At 40.2% G+C, this 16,578-nt stretch overlaps 1 protein-coding gene across 4 annotated transcripts in view; it reads left to right on the top strand.

Moving 5' to 3' along the window:
• The window catches only part of Ahcyl1 (adenosylhomocysteinase like 1), a 40,390-nt gene that overhangs the window by 21,211 nt on the left and 2,601 nt on the right, over window positions 1-16,578 (top strand). For 3 of the 4 annotated variants that reach the window (XM_047536321.1, XM_047537609.1, XM_047537315.1), the window contains exons 2-16: window positions 3,382-3,493; window positions 5,655-5,798; window positions 6,915-7,015; window positions 7,655-7,757; window positions 9,428-9,522; window positions 10,159-10,265; window positions 11,143-11,259; window positions 11,515-11,578; window positions 12,572-12,660; window positions 12,993-13,063; window positions 13,659-13,753; window positions 13,837-13,935; window positions 14,322-14,390; window positions 14,931-15,009; window positions 16,135-16,255. In XM_047536321.1, coding sequence (XP_047392277.1) covers window positions 3,382-3,493; window positions 5,655-5,798; window positions 6,915-7,015; window positions 7,655-7,757; window positions 9,428-9,522; window positions 10,159-10,265; window positions 11,143-11,259; window positions 11,515-11,578; window positions 12,572-12,660; window positions 12,993-13,063; window positions 13,659-13,753; window positions 13,837-13,935; window positions 14,322-14,390; window positions 14,931-15,009; window positions 16,135-16,255 — 1,466 coding nt within the window. Of the gene's footprint in view, window positions 1-3,381; window positions 3,494-5,654; window positions 5,799-6,914; window positions 7,016-7,654; window positions 7,758-9,427; window positions 9,523-10,158; window positions 10,266-11,142; window positions 11,260-11,514; window positions 11,579-12,571; window positions 12,661-12,992; window positions 13,064-13,658; window positions 13,754-13,836; window positions 13,936-14,321; window positions 14,391-14,930; window positions 15,010-16,134; window positions 16,260-16,578 lie in introns of those variants that run through there. The other variant, XM_047537058.1, reaches the window with a different exon arrangement.

The raw sequence follows: 16,578 nt of genomic DNA, 5'->3' as shown, positions 1-16,578 counted from the left end.
TAAAGTACCCCAAACTATTTATTCAGTAGAGCTTTTCTTTAACATTCTCAGTATGACAGTCAACTACCATACCTGCTAAGCTATTTGAAGAGGTACTTTAAAATAACACTTTAAACTGGCCTGATATTTAATTGGGTTTTTAAGACACAGCAAAGTAGACTTCTGTATTTGGATATGCTATTTGAAGAATGGGTCAATCTGACCTTCTACCCTTTCTCAGATGTGTTAGTAGTTCAAGAGTGGACTGCTGGTGTGCTTGTTCAGTTGTAGTATTGGATGGTGAGCAACTACATACAAAATAGTTAAGACTTTTTTACTTTAAGGTACTTTTTGACACTTCATTCACTTTTCTTCTTCTTTCCAATGCTATGTTATATTTAGGTCTAGTATTCCTTACAGATAGTAGATTTGAAGAAACACTAAAGCACACCTTTAAGACTCAATGCTGGGAAGAAGTCATGGTAATAGGAAGTAATATAAACAGCACAATTTTGCAGTCATCTTTTGGTTTTCTTTTCCCAAATGCAATCAAATAATCAGAGGTCTGTTCTTAAGATCTCATTTCAGTGGAGAAGAAATTGACATCCAAGTTACTTTGGGCATCAGTGTCTTCATTTACAATGTAAAAGTGAAGAACACTCTAGGAGGCTCTTCTCCCAGAGGAAAACAGAACTGCTAGCTGGGAAGACAACTGGTGCTGCTAGGAGGTCTGGAGAAAACAGGCAGAGCAGGCACACTCAGCAGCATCAACTGGGATACAGGTTCTGTGGCGTGTAGTTGGGGTGGGAGAGAAGACAAAGTTATCATGCACCTGTGTGTTGCTGGGTCACCTTATAGCAGTGAGAATATCAAAAACTGCAGGAATGGACAACCACCCATCATCAGAGCCTGAGTTCATGTTCTGCCCTCTTCAAACAGTGACCATATCATTACTTGAGAGGTGGGGTGGTAGGAACACCACACAGATTAGTAAGCTGCTTGCCACAGTCTAATATTTTTAGATGTGAAGGATTTTGCTAAGCTGTAGGCTGCTGATGAGCTTTATTAATGCAAGGGGAGATTATGAGTATTAATTCAGTTCTTAAGTTACTGAAGAGACATTTCTAACTTGCCACATCCACTTATTTTTTTTTATCTAAAAATCTGCAAATGTTATTGCAGTTTCCTCCTCACCCTTACCCCCCACGTAGGTAGTGTCTGGGAACATGCCCAGAACTTTTGTGAAAAGATGAACAAGGGAGGGAATCATAACAGCCAGAGAGGAGTGATCTTCCAAACAAGCTGCCCATGCCAACAGCAGGGAGGCTGGTGGAGGAAGGGTTGCCTCTGGAGACTGTTAAGAGGCACTGCTGGTCTCTCAACTGTGTATTTTTTCCAGCACCAAAATAACGTCATATTGGGTTGAAAGTCATTACCTTGGTGCTGGATTAATCTCCTCAGTAAAACTAGCTTTGCTAACTACAGAAGTCAGATGAACATGCAGTGAGAAATCCTATCTAGAAGGGCAAATGCTAACCTGTGACCATCTAAATGAGGATTTTTTGTTGTTGTTTGTTTTTGTTTGGTTAGGTTTTTTTTTCTTCTTCTTTGAAAGGCTGTTATGCTTTTGACATTTAAGGTATTTAAAGTTTTAGCACCTAAACTAAAAATTCTACCTCGAATACACAAAGATACTTGTTAATCATGTTCTGGTACAGTATATGTTGCTCAGCTTGAGTCTCTCTTGTGACTCATTTATCTTTGAGGCTTGATTGACCTTATACAAGAATGGATTTTGAAAGGTTCACTTATTATACAGAAATATACTAAATGCCTTCTTATATGTATAAGACCCTGAGCTGAATGCCAGGATATGTAGCTTTACTCCCCTCCATGTTGTAGACTCTTTCTTTAGACTTAATAAAACAAACTGTGGACTCTGCCCCCCTCCTTATTTTACATAGTAACCTAAGGGGAAAATTTACCTAGTTAGATATTGAGCAAGATTAGTTTTAATTAGGAGTACAGTGAGGTTTTTCTTTCAGGCCTGCTGTCCAAATGCATTCTCTCCTTTCATTGTTCGTGTGAACCATGATGATAGAAAGTTGAAAGCATTTTAACCTGTATTCCTCTGATTTCTACTTTATGACCTGTGAAGTCCCACTAATTCACTTTTCAGTTTGTTCATATTGGCTGCCTGCATCTAGGCTGCACACTTAAGCTTGATTCTTACACTAGAGGTTGGTGCTACCCCAACTGACGAGGCTGTGTGACAGAGGAGGGCAAGATCATACCACTGTAACTGATGTATAGTTTACTGTTCCTGGCTTGAAAGGCTCTGTAACCATTTTCTCGTATTATGCGGGGAAGATTTTAATTGGTAATAGTGCACATGTGTGGGAATATTTGCTCAAGACTTGGCTTAATGGATCCTCCATGGGAACTTTTAAAGAGTTAGATTGTAAGGAACATCTTAATTCAATTTCTCAAACAATCCTGTTATTTCAGAAAAATGAAGTTTTGTGGGGGTTTTTGGGTTTTGGGGGGGTTTTTTGTTATTTGTTTTTTCTTTTGTTTGTGTATTTTTTAGATTTTGAAGGAAAGGATCCTCAGAGTTTAAACAGGAATTCAGGGGGAAGGTTTAAACCATATGATTATGTTAGTATTTTCAAATGCTTTAGAAACATCCATTAATTTGTATATAAATTATATTAATTGTAAGCTATTTATTAAAACCAGTCTTCCAAGTAGCTTTCAAATAGTCATCTTGTTCTGATTTATTTCATTTAAGAAAATTTTTAATAGTCTGCCAAGTCATTTTTCTCTCCTTCAGATTCATCATTCTTTCACTGGTATATTCTGGTATTTTAAATTTTTACTGTTTACAGAAGGGAGGATACTTCATTAACTTTGTGACATATAGACACGATTGGGCTCTTGAGTATTGGCAACCTAATGCCGATCACCATTTCTAGGCATCTTTTCATAATTCTTCACATTAAGAATGTGCTTCAAGAGAATATTCTGGTGGAAAAAAAAAAAACAAAGTATTATGAGATATCTGTCTTCTGATAAAGTTGTAAGGAAGGGCAAAGAGTTTAATGTATCAAGTTTATAAGAGGAAAGAAAACAAAATGGAGGGAGATGGATAAAATTGGACAAATGCTAAAGAAAGTGCACCCATAAGCTTTTCCACTAACCCCAAATTTTGCTGAAACATTTGGGAATGGGCAGTAATTGGCATTTTGGGAGAAGTCGGAGAACAGCCTCAGCCCTCTTCGATTCCTGGTGGGAGAGTTTAGTAGGAACACTGTGGTAACATTGACTTTTAGGGAAGATAATATATAGCCTTAGAATTCTCAGATGCAGAGATGTAGAATTTCTTCAACATTTTTCTTACAGCAAATCCAGTTTGCTGATGACATGCAGGAGTTCACCAAATTCCCTACGAAGACTGGCCGGAGATCTTTGTCTCGCTCCATCTCACAGTCCTCCACTGACAGCTACAGTTCAGGTAGATGTGAACTTCATGTCCTCTCTGATCTCTTCCCTGTTCACTACCCCGTGCTCTTCACTTAACTAGAATCTGAAAAAAATGCTTCATATCAAGAATTCTGTCAACTGTTAATTAGTAATTGGGCAATGGGAATGTGCCCAACCAGGCTTGTAGCTAGGAAGCTTTTGTCATCTCAAGACTTTCTTCCCCTGGCTGTCTCTGTGTGTGGTCAGTGGCCAGTGCCTGGTTAGTAGTAGTAGGCCAATTTTGATTCCCACATTTGTCCACCCACGCTTCAAAGAGAGGAAATCAATGTAATTTTGGCTGACAGAACTGACCTTGAAAAGAACTATTTGGAAGAATAACTTCTTTGTATAAAATATAGTCACCTTTTTCTTTCTTGTCCAAGACTGCTTAAATTGTAATAACAATTAGTATTTCTGCTCTTTAGATTACCTTATGTTGAAGTATACTTCCCTATTAACCTCTGGAGTGGGAGAAATACAGACTACTATACAGTGATTCTTTTCAGTGCTCTCCTCCTGTGTTAGCATCTGTAATAAGTCTATTTCTACAGAATTATGCCCTTGCCAACTCTAGACAGGGTGTTTAGAAAGTGAACATGGAAGAGGATATCAAATCTTACAAATTAAGTTCTAGAGGAAACATTAGTGACATCTAATATAATCTCTTCATTGTTCAGCTGAACAATCATTGTTAAAAGATTGAGAGACTTGTCCAAGGTCACCAGCTGCTATTAATGTCAGCAAAGAGATTTGTACCAAAAGCCATTCATTGTCCCTTGCCAATATATTGCTTGCATTGTGTTACTAACATTAAGAGCTAGGCTTAAGGTTTGAGGAATATTTTTTTAAAAAATTATAAATAAATTTATCTCTGCCCTGTGCCACTGAAAATAATCCAGTATAAACAAGATAGGCAGCCAAGAACAAATAGGGGTTAACTACAGAAATAAACAAATATATGGATTCACTGGGGGCATAAGTATGCAAGAAACAGTTTCAGATATAATGGCTGTTGTAAGTGGAAGGATATCTTGGAGTGACAGATAAAAAAGTGGTAACTGACAAGCAGGCTAATTATAGCTAAGAAAGGAAAATTTGAAAGATGGAGTTATAAGAGGAAGAAAGAGGGAATGAGTGAAGAAGTCTTCAAAGATATTGGTGGTCATTTTATATAAACCTTTAAGAGCATTTTTAAAAGCTTAGTGATATATTGTCAAGGTGGAGAAGGTAACCTGTGGTGTTTTTTGTGTTAACTGCAGTTCTGTCCCTCTGGAGGACCTATCTATAGAAGTTAATGAGAGAGACTTGGGGGGTGGGCACTGGCAGGAAAAAATGATAAAAATACTTGATGCAGAGAGGAAAGAAGTGACAAGGGGTTAAAAAATGATTGTATATCCCCTTGCATATCTATCTGAAAGATATATTTAGCTTTTATATGAAGTTGCTATTTAAAGTTGATCATCTTGACAGACTTTCCCAAGGCTGGCAATAGAACCAGTTCTGCTCGCCTTCTATGTCACTTCTTTCCCTTTCTATATTCCTTGAGCACAGTCTAGTGTAAAATCCCTTTTAAGCTTCTCTCATGGCTTTCTTCTGTATCAGTGGTTTTCAGAGTGACCCATAGCATCAACATCTGGAAACTCAATGGAAATGTCAGTTCTTGGGCACCTCTTGACACCTACAAACTAGGAAACTTTGGCCGTGGGGCCTAATAATCTGTATTTTAACAAAGACTATGTGATTCTGATAAATACTTAAGTGTGAGAACCAGTGATCTGTAAAAATAGCATTCCTCACCTTCCCTAAATTATTCATCCATTTTTGCCAGATTGGGACCAGGTACCTCTGTTATTACCTGGGATTATTGCAGGTGGTACAGGGTTAGGATCAGTGGCTCCTTATCACAGGAACTAATGACAGACTAATGACAGTCTCGTTAGGGTGGGTACAGGAACCGCAACACTGTGAGACCCACAGCCATTTCATTCACACCAGCTATTAGACCTTGGAAGAGTAGAATTGAGAGTGGTGTAAAAAAGAACTCCAATTAATAGTGTTCACTTAAATGAAGTGTGGTCCCTTGGGGGCCACACTCTGTGGAATTGGGGCCATTAAAGTTTTTCTGCCCTTGTTTCTTTCTTTACTGGCTCTAGCTGCATCTTACACAGACAGCTCTGATGATGAGGTTTCCCCCCGGGAGAAGCAACAAACGAACTCCAAGGGCAGCAGCAATTTCTGTGTGAAGAACATCAAGCAGGCAGAATTTGGACGCCGGGAGATTGAGATTGCAGAGCAAGGTAAAGAAAAGGAGTGGGTAGAAGACAGAAGCAACCCCTCTTGCTGGTCATCAGGATCCACAGACAACCTAAGGCTTAAAAGCTAGGCTGAGGGCTGGGGTTGTGGCTCAGTGGTAAAGCACTTGCCTAGCATGTATGAAGTGCTCCAGGCTTGATCCTTAGCACCATAAAGGTATTGTGTCCATCTACACCTAAAAAATATTTAAAAAAAAAAAATCTAGGCTGGAAGTGTCCTGGGAAAAGACAGTTTCCTGGACTTTTGGGTAAACACTTCTCTAGGGAGCTTGAGCCTCAGAATTCTTGATCTTGTTTTCCCTTCTTTTCTCAGCATGTGGTAGTTACACCCAGAGTAGTTTCTTTTTTCCTCCCCTGTGACTCCATATTCAAAGATCTACAATGCAGAGTCAGCATACCCTGGGGCACTACATACTGATTAGTTATGTGGGACCTTACTGTGCTGCCAATCCCAGAGACCCAGATTTCTCAGAAACAGCTGATGTGGGAGCGTTCTAAGCTAAGGATATGATGGCAGAAGGACTCATTTGGTCCTGAGCACCCTCTGCTGGAGCAGAGTAAAATTGACTGACAATAATCAAGTCTTAGTTTCTGTACCTTGCCTTAGTCCCAGGAAGGTCTCTTTACTCTTCTGTTGTTTTCACATTGAAGACATGTTCTATATCTATAGAGTTGGGTAGAAGAACCCAAATAGACTGACAGGATAGTGAAGGACAGCAAGTGGCTGCTGCTAAGGGTCAAGTCATTCTTCTGGGTCTAGTGATTATCAATGGAAGACCATTAGCCAGTGCCAAAGTACTTCTCTCTCCCAAATGACTGATGAGACTCACCTCCATTTTAGTCACTTTTGAAAATTTATTTAATTCTCTCTTCAGCCCTTTGCACATAAAGCAGAAGCATCAGAGGAAGAGAGATATGCCATGACAACTCTCCACTGTTATTCTGCCAGCAAAACTGTCAGTCATCAAGGAAATATGCCTAGAATTTTCCTACTTTACCTCACCATATCTCAGCAGACCCAGACCAGCCATAAATATGGCTGAGCAGGAACGGATGGTACTGCTAGTGCAGCCCTAGCTCAAATCCTCTGTTCTTTCACAGACATGTCTGCTCTGATTTCACTCAGGAAACGTGCTCAGGGGGAGAAGCCCTTGGCTGGTGCTAAAATAGTGGGCTGTACACACATCACGGCCCAGACAGCGGTGAGTTTATTGAAAGAAAACAGAGGGACTTCTCATAAGGGGAAGAAAGAAACAGATTTTTGTGTAACTTGCTTTTTCTCCCCCAACTAGCCAACCTCCAAATGCTATTAGATGGGACCTCCCTGTGATCCTGTAATAGGGTTTGTTACTTTTGTTTGAATAAGTAAACCTGTTTTTAGCAAACCTGACTTAGGAAGATCTAAAATAGGATTGTTTTAGAAGTGCTATTAAGACTTTTAGGTTGGGTACAGGACCATGCACCTGTAATCTCAGGAAACCGGGAGGCTGAGACAGAAGGATTAAAGTTCAAGACTTGCCAGCCTCAGCAACTTAGTGAGTGAGACTCTGTCTCAAAATAAAAAATAGAAAGGGGTGGGTTGTAGCTCAGTGGTAAAGCATTCCTGGGTTCAATCCCCGGTACTGGGGGGGGGGGGGGAGGAGACTTAGGAACATGTCTTTTGTGTATAGTTAAATATCAGTGTGCCTTGCCACCCCTTAGCTAGATTATACCCTTTAGTAATTCTCCAGTGTAACATCTGTAGCTACAGAGTTATGGATATTGTGTTCTTACTGAGGTCTGCTCTCTGCTCCTGGGTAGCCCTCCTCTTCCTCACCTTATCTTCCTGTATATCCATACAGGTGTTGATTGAGACTCTTTGTGCTTTGGGGGCTCAGTGCCGCTGGTCTGCTTGCAACATCTACTCAACTCAGAATGAAGTTGCTGCAGCACTAGCCGAGGCTGGTAAGTTCAGCTCTTTCATCAGCTTTGCTTCAAATTAATTATCTGAACATAACTTTTTTTATCAAAATTGTCATTAAACTGTCATATATCTGGGGACTCTAAAATTTGGACAATAATAAAAACATCAACAGCAAGAAAATGGATAATAAAGTCAAGGTTGGTATCCATGATGGAATATTACATAGTCATTAAAAAATGACAGAAAGAATCTAAGGATGTTGAGGAAATGCCCAATTCTAATGCTAAAAAATGAGGAAGATTATTAAACTGTATGAACTCAGCTGATCTTTTTTCACCAGAAGTCTTATCAATTTTAAGAAAGTATACAAGTAAGCAGTGCTTTTTATACTCATAGTTCATTAAATTACTTGGTATTCAGTAGAGCACTGAAGATAGGCAAAATAACTTAGTCCTGAAATCCCAGCAACTCGAGACTGAGGCAGGAGGGTTCCAGGTTTCAGGCCAGCCTCAGCAACTTAGTGGGACCCAGTCTCAAAAAATAGGACTGGGGATGTAGCTTAGTGGTAAAGGGCTTCAGTTTCAAGTACCAAAAAAAAAAAAAAATTGCTCTGAAAATATGTGAACTACTGGTGAGCTTAAAAATTAAAATTAAATAATTGTTACTGTTAAAATGTTCAAAAGAAAATCATCATGAGGTTTCTTTGAGGATCTCCTTTCTTCCTAGGTCTTCAGAATGTAACCTTATAATACTTTAGTTTTTCTTGTTTATTCTTATCTGTTAAGTATTTACTGGAGAAATTTAGGAAGTTGAAAAAAATTCATGTGGCTTAATGGTAGAGCACTTGCCTAGCACTTATGAGGCACTGGGTTCAATTTTTAGTATCACATAAAAAAAATAAAGATATCCTGTCCATCTACAACTAAAAGTATTTTTTTTAAAAATTCATGATCTCTTACTCAGAGATCTTTGACCAATTTTTCCTTTTTATTTACTTGACATTTATGAAATAAATTTTAGTATGTATACAGTTTTATAATCTCAATATAGCATTTTCAGAAGTTTTGATATCACTAAATGTGACAGCATCATGTATAATACTCTTTCGTATGTTCACATGATTTTACCTCATTACTTTCTTTTTTAGGGGGGGTTTGGGGGTACCAGGGACTGAACTCAGGGGCACTCACCCATTGAACCATCTTCCCAGCCCCATTTTGTATTTCATTTAGAGACAGGGTCTCTCTGAGTTGCTTAGGGCCTTGCTTTTGCTAAGGCTGGCTTTGAACTCACAATCCTCCTGCCTTAGCCTCCCAAGCTGCTGGGATTACAGACGTGTGCCACCGCATCCAGCACCTCATTACTTTCTTAATTAATATTGAGCATTTAGGTTGTTTCACAATGTTTGCTAATATAAATACTGCTCCAAGGAACAAGTTTGCATTAATTCCCACTTCATTTTATCTTCTTAGAATAGAGTTGTAAGTATAAAATTGGCACAAAGAGAATAACATTCCATGATTCTAAATATGTTTTTTAACTCTCTTAATTTCTGAACTAAAAGTATTATTTTGACTTTGACTTTTTATTCTATTTCCCTCTCCAGAATCAGTTCTTTTGCCTTTTTCTCTTCATATAAATCTCAGCAATTGATACTAGTGTAGAACACTCTCCAAAAGAAGAATTAGCTGATTTATGCCTTCCTCTGTAGGAGTTGCAGTGTTCGCTTGGAAGGGCGAGTCAGAAGATGACTTCTGGTGGTGTATTGACCGCTGTGTGAACATGGATGGGTGGCAGGCCAACATGGTAATAATGCATGTTTATTCCACACTTCTGACTATAGATTTATTTCCTTTTTTTCCCTCGAAAGCATGGTTCCCTAAACATGTTTTGGATGTTTGGTCTTATGCACTGACTTTGTCACTAAAGTGTTTAGCCTGATACCTATTCAGAATGGGTTTGAGAAGCACGAGGCCCTGGGTTCAATCCCCAGCACCAAAAAAAAAAAGAAGATTGTTTCTGAGTACTGAATGAGAAGGTGGGGGAAGGGCAAGACTAGCTCAAACACATGGCTCAAACATGGCAGAACAAAATAGAAGGAAGTGATGTGGTCCCGCTTTGTAGGATTCTGGTTCTTACCTTTCTGCCCCAGCTCTCCTTTTGTGTTCAAAGGGGCTATGTATTTCAAGCTTCTGGACTGAAAATGAATCTGTGATTAGTGTAATACTCTTCACTGTAGCCTAGAACAAAACTAGGGATCCTTTGAACCATTTTACACCAATAAATTTGACTCTATCCACTGTCTAAGCCTGCTGTACAGAGCTCTAAGATGTGCTCCTCCAAAACATACAGGGCTCTCTTACTAGTGCAGAAAGTGGGCTCAAAGTTCCCCCTAGCTCTAGCAGCCTGAATGCCCATAGAAGTCTTCTGGCTGTTCTGTAGATCCTGGATGATGGGGGAGACTTAACCCACTGGGTTTATAAGAAGTATCCAAACGTGTTTAAGAAGATCCGAGGCATTGTGGAAGAGAGCGTGACTGGTGTTCACAGGTAACAGATTCTGGAGTAGCTGCCCCTTGTGTCCTTGCCTCAGCAAATTCTTCTGGTCTCTTGTTAGGCTTTAGGACTGTGTTTCAGACTCATATTAATTAAATGGGAGTATCTTCACTAGATAAAACTGAATTTTCACTTTCAAAAAATCAAGGTGACCCTAGAAGGAAGATTTTCCAGGTTCTAGTTCAAACGTTTTTCTCTCCCATTTACTCCATTGAGTAATTCTCAAATAATGTTTGGGGGGAAGGGAGTAGGGGGTGAATGTATCTTGAAAAACTGTAATCAATATTGTACTGCAATTTTATATTTGAAATATGAAAATAAAAACACAACTGTAAGACTATACCTTATGTACACAGCAAAAAGTAAAACTGCCAAGTTCTCAACTTGTTGGAAATACCTAAAAAATCTGAAAGTGTTTCTCAGTTGGGAGCACATTGCACATCCTTGCTCGCTCGTGTCCTCTCTCTCTCTCTCTCTCTCTCTCTCTCTCTCTTTCTCTCTCTTTCACACACACAGAGGAAACTGTATCAGAATCATTATAATCTTTGTTTATCAGAAGCAAGCATGGGTTTTTAAAGACGTAAAAATGTTGACCTAAGGATATAATGTCCCCTTATGGAAGAGAAGTAAATTTCTTCAACTGAAAACTTTCAATTTTCCTTCCAAAATTAGTGGGTGGAGGGAGAAGAAAATGAAAAGAAGTGGGGAGAAATGACAAGGAAATAATCATATTTACTAATATTCTTGGGCAATAAATAAGACTGGGGAGGGTACCGTGGAACTTAAAGAGAATTAGGCAGATTTTGCCATGTGTTATGTTTTACCAGCTAACTTGGTTTCTCTTTGTTTTTGTGGCCTCTTCTCCCTTTAGGCTATATCAGCTCTCCAAAGCTGGGAAGCTCTGTGTTCCTGCCATGAATGTCAACGATTCTGTTACCAAACAGAAGTTTGATAACTTGTACTGCTGCCGGGAGTCCATTTTGGATGGGTAGGTTGAAATGTATATATGTCACACTTAAAGGGGATAGATCTGGACTGGGTTACAGTATTAGTCTGGTATCACTGCAGTCTTGTCCTCTGATCTTACTTTGCCTTTGAAAGTTTGTTAGAGGGGCTCATTTCACTTGAGCTCAGCCAACTTCCAATTGAAGTTCTCCTGGGCATTGCCCCACACTTCAACTTTGTGCAGAGGGACTGAGTTGAGCTAATAATGTTTGAGTTGAGCCCTTGTCTGTTTCCACAGCCTGAAGAGGACCACAGATGTGATGTTTGGTGGGAAACAAGTGGTGGTGTGTGGCTATGGTGAGGTAAATAGCTGGGCCTCAGTGTCTCTGTCTTTTCATAGACTTATTAGAAATAGTGGGTGAAGGAAACTTGTGCTGTCAGTCCACAGTCACTGATGCAGGGGTCAAAATGTTTATAAATAATGTATATCAAAGCATTGACAAAAGTCCTTTATTTAGATTCATGAATAGACATACAGAATGATTGGAGTTTTCAGATTTCACTAATTTGTCTTGTGAAATAAAATTTCATTATCATCCCCCATTATAATAATAACCTCTTATGAGATGTAATTCAAATGAATATGTAACATTTTAGCCCCATAGGTGACTTGCAGTAGAATGAAGGGTGGAATCTGAAGTGGCATATAATCGACCATATCTAAACTAGAATAGGTTGCAGGAGATTTTATTGTCTTCAGCAAGATGTTCCTGAGCTGCTAGGCTGTCCTTCATTTGACATATTGCAAGCAAGTGTTATCAGAATTTTTTGTTTGTTTGAATTTTAGTTCGTTTTTGTTCATTGCAGTGTTAGGGATTGAACCTAGGGCCTCTGGCATGCTGAGCAAATGTTTTACAGCTGAGCTGCATCCCACCCCGCCCATATCAGGTTGTTCTAGAATACAAAAATAAGAGGGTTCGGAGCTGGGTATGTTGCTAAGTGGTAGAGTGCTTCCCTAGCATGCCAGAGTTCAATCTCCAGCACCACAAAAAATAAAAAAAGAAGAAGAAATTAGAAGTTGCAGTTGCTCTTGCTTACTCTTGTTTCCCTAATAGTAATAGTTTTCCCAAGCCCCTCACCCTTGCTATGACATGTCTGCTAATTATGTCTTTAACTGAGGTTCACAACATGATCTGGTCTGTTTCTGCTCTGCTTGAGGTTGGAGCCTCCCTACAAGTGCTCACTAGATGATTGGTAATTTCAGGAAGGTTAATTCCTATCTCCCAAAGACCCTGCCTGCCCCATTGTCTCTGCCTTGATTTACCCGGCAACCTGACCATTCTTTTGTTCTGCAGGTTGGAAAGGGCTGCTGTGCTGCTCTCAAGGCCCTTGGTGCCATCGTCTATATTACAGAAATCGACCCCATCTGTGCTCTGCAGGCCTGGTAAGAACAGAGTGATGATGATCCATTAGATTCATCTGGGTACATCATATTTCTTAGAGTTCATGATTGATTATATTAATCATCTTTTGCAGAAGTTTCCCAGGGGGAGGAGAAGACTAGGATTTCTCTGTTCCCTTCATTCTAATCCTGGGGCTGCCCTAGAGCCTTTTGGCCTTTCCCTTCCTGGATGGAATTTCAGGACTCTGAAGAAACCAGTGTGTGTAGTGTAGTGTAGCTTATCACCTACCATCCCTGCAGAAGGGGATTTTGTGACCAACTTCCTTCCCACTGCCTCCTTGCTTAGCTCTTAGTGTTTCTTCTTTTTCTTCCAGCATGGATGGGTTCAGGGTGGTGAAATTAAATGAAGTCATCCGACAAGTTGATGTTGTAATAACTTGCACAGGTACGTGTCAGTGCTTTGGTACACATGGAGGAGTGTTAACTCCAAGGCTAAATCTTGAACATGACCTGACTGGCACTCAGACACAATGAGACCTGTGCTCAGTATGATATCTCAGAACTAGAGGAAGTTATCAGAATGGTAATTTGTGTTTTCCAGAGAAAGGAGCCCTTTTCCCCTGATAACTTTCCATACTGCTTGATTTTTGTTTTTTTTTAATTTCAGGGGGTATTGGGGATTGAACTCAGGCACTCAACCAGTGAGCCACATCCCCAGCCATGTTTTGTATTTTATTTAGACAGGGTCTCACTGAGTTGCTTAGTGCCTTGCCATTGCTGAGGCTGGTTTTGACCTAGTGATCCTCCTGTGTCAACCTCCTGAGCTGCTGGGATTACAGACTTGGGCCACCACGCCTGGCCATACTGTTTGATTTTAAAACTAGATAATTAAGTTGTAGGAGCTGCTGTGCACTGCCCTCACAACATATACAAGCACTTTAATGCCAGCAAACCTCCTCTCTCCCTTGTTCTAACTGAAAACCAGTCAGCGCCTTTGTTGCCTAGCATCTCTTCTCTCAGCCACCCATCTTTGCTTTCAGGAAATAAGAATGTAGTGACACGGGAACACTTGGACCGCATGAAAAATAGTTGCATTGTTTGCAATATGGGCCACTCCAACACGGAAATTGACGTGGTGAGGCTTCTCTCAGTTGTGGCTCCAGCTTTCTTCTCTGCCTCATGTTGCAGCCACAATCAGCTGTGCCTTCTTCCTTTCAGACCAGCCTCCGCACTCCGGAGCTGACATGGGAGCGAGTACGTTCTCAGGTGGACCATGTCATCTGGCCAGACGGCAAACGAGTCGTCCTCCTGGCAGAGGTACACAAAAGTCTGATAGACAAATACTCTAGTTAGATCTATGGGTAAGGGGAGGTGGGGAAAAAATATTTGACCTGTGTTTCCCTGAATTTTGTCTTTGGATATTTCTCAAGTGGTCTGGTCCCCCAAAATAGAAGCACTCCGGGGACATCTAATCTAGTCTAAACAACGTACAATTTCCTGAACATAGCAATTTTCAACCTTTCACACTCAGGTGGATTTGCAGAAAATAGAATCAAACCCAGAGTCCTGATCTGGAACTATAATTAGTCTTCTACCAACTGAGTTGGGAGGGGTATAAAATTCTTACTTGAATTTGCTTAACTTGTATGCCATGGGGATCTGAGAGGGGCAACAGCTCACCCAGGGCTCTCTTCCCTTTCCAGGGTCGTCTGCTCAATCTGAGCTGCTCCACAGTTCCCACCTTTGTCCTGTCCATCACAGCCACCACACAGGTATGTAACAAATGCCCACTTTTCCTGCACTGAGACTTGTGGAACTGGGAGCACAGATCAGAGTTCTGCAGAGTGTGTGCTGTGCTCCGCCCTGTTCTTTTTTTTTTTTCCCCCACATCATACATTGTGGAGACTTCAGCTTTCTCAAGTATAAAAAAGAGTCAGTAGGGGCTGGGGTTGTAGCTCAGTGGTAGAGCACTTGCCTAGCACATGTGAGGCACTGGGTTTGATCCTCAGCACCACATAAAAATAAATATATTAAAAAAATAAGAGTCTTTAGTCAGTTTGTGTATCTGTACTGTCTGGTCAGCTGTAGTGTTCCAGCTTGGTTGTATTTAGTGTGTTCTTTTGTCAGGAACTAAACAAAAAACACTAACAAATCCTTTTATGACATGTGTGGGCCTTTATTCCAGGCAGAGTCCTAGGTGCTGTCATGATGGCAGATCACTATGGTTATCCTAAGGCCCTGTTAAACAGTTTTATTTTTACATCCCTTTCTAAAATGTGTTTTAATTTTCTGACCCTCTTTTCCCACCTTAGGCTTTGGCACTGATAGAACTCTATAATGCACCTGAGGGACGATACAAACAGGATGTATACTTACTTCCTAAGAAAATGGGTGAGTGAAAAACAGTGAAATCAATACTGATCCCTAGATAGCTGCATGGTTTGGTAAAATGACTATCATGGAGAGCACTAGATTTAGAGTCAAGAGTTCCAATGCCTCTTCTATTGCTTACTAGTAGTTTGATATCAGGACAGGTTCAAATCCCCATGAGCCTCTATTTCTTGATCAGTAAAGTAAGAATAATAGTGATTACAGATTTGTTGTAGTAAGAATTGCAGCTAAAGAGTAACAGCAGTTAGCACAACAGTTTAAGATCAGTGCTTTTACTCTCAAGTAGCCTTATGCAGTTCAGTAAACTTCCCAGCGCAACTGAGTATAACCTAGAACCAAAATGAGAGAAATAGAATCAAGTTTTAGGGTCCATCTTCTGTCTTGATTTGACAATCACCTATCCAACCTCCTGTCATTCCAGAGGACAACCTGCGCTTAGTTCACGTGACATAATATATCTCAAATCCTATGCCTTTCTGCACAGTGGTGCCTGCCTCCCATCCCTTAGTGACCAACCCCAAATACATGGCTTAAAGCTAAAAAATTTCTTGCTCTGGTCCCCTCCAATGGCTTACCTCAGATTGGTTTTTCAAAAATTCATGTTCATAAAAGTCAGGTAAGCTTATCTATGGAAAGGTAGTAAATTTGCACCAGCTACCTTAGAAATCCATGATCCTAAGATTTGAGACCTTCATGGATCTTTTCCTAAATGAACGTTAATGACATAAGGCTCTTTTGAGCTTACTGGAGTCCACTTTGATATATAATTTGACTATAACTTAATCCAGGAAGGTGGGAGTAGTATGTGATATGTGGCTGCTGAGATGAAGCCAAACCTTTGCCAGAGAATGATAGAAAGATAGAAGTTGACCCATTTTGTCCTAGTAAGTGACTTTCTAAACACATTTTGGAGGTACTGAGAAGAAGTACCCTGTCACATATGTAACTTTGAGGTTGCTTTTTGTTTTTGTTTTTTGAAGCAAATATATCAAGTTGTAGATTCTTTCAAAGTTACTCCAGTATTATCCTCTTCCTTAAAAAGCTACAAATGAAAGCTGAGGAGGGGTATGCCCTGAGAGGCACATTTGACAAGAAATCTGCCCCCTGCCACTTTGGTCTTCCTAGATGAGTACGTTGCCAGCTTGCACCTGCCGTCATTTGATGCCCACCTGACAGAGCTGACAGATGACCAAGCAAAATATCTGGGACTCAACAAAAATGGGCCATTCAAACCTAATTATTACAGGTAACTCAGGGGAAAGCAATGAAAAGCTCTTCTCCCTGATACCAACCAGCCCAGCCAGCTTTCTCTAGTAAAGAGCGGGTGCTATATCTGATTTTGAAGAGTGTAAGAACATGCTCCAAATTAACAAGTTAGGGCTAGGGAACGTAGCTCAGTGGTAGGATGCTTGTCTAGCATGCCTGAGGCCTTGGGGCCTGTGGTTTAATCTCCAGCACTTGGGGGGAATAAAATTAACAGGGAAATAAAATTAACAGTGTAAGCAGAGAAATTATGCATCTAGTGATAGATGATAGATGTAAAGAAGTAAGTATATTCTGAATTTGTGC

This window comes from Sciurus carolinensis, chromosome 1 (genome assembly GCF_902686445.1).
Source record: "Sciurus carolinensis chromosome 1, mSciCar1.2, whole genome shotgun sequence".
NCBI classification, from domain to species: domain Eukaryota; kingdom Metazoa; phylum Chordata; class Mammalia; order Rodentia; family Sciuridae; genus Sciurus; species Sciurus carolinensis.
This window is presented reverse-complemented; position numbering and strand designations above follow the sequence as displayed.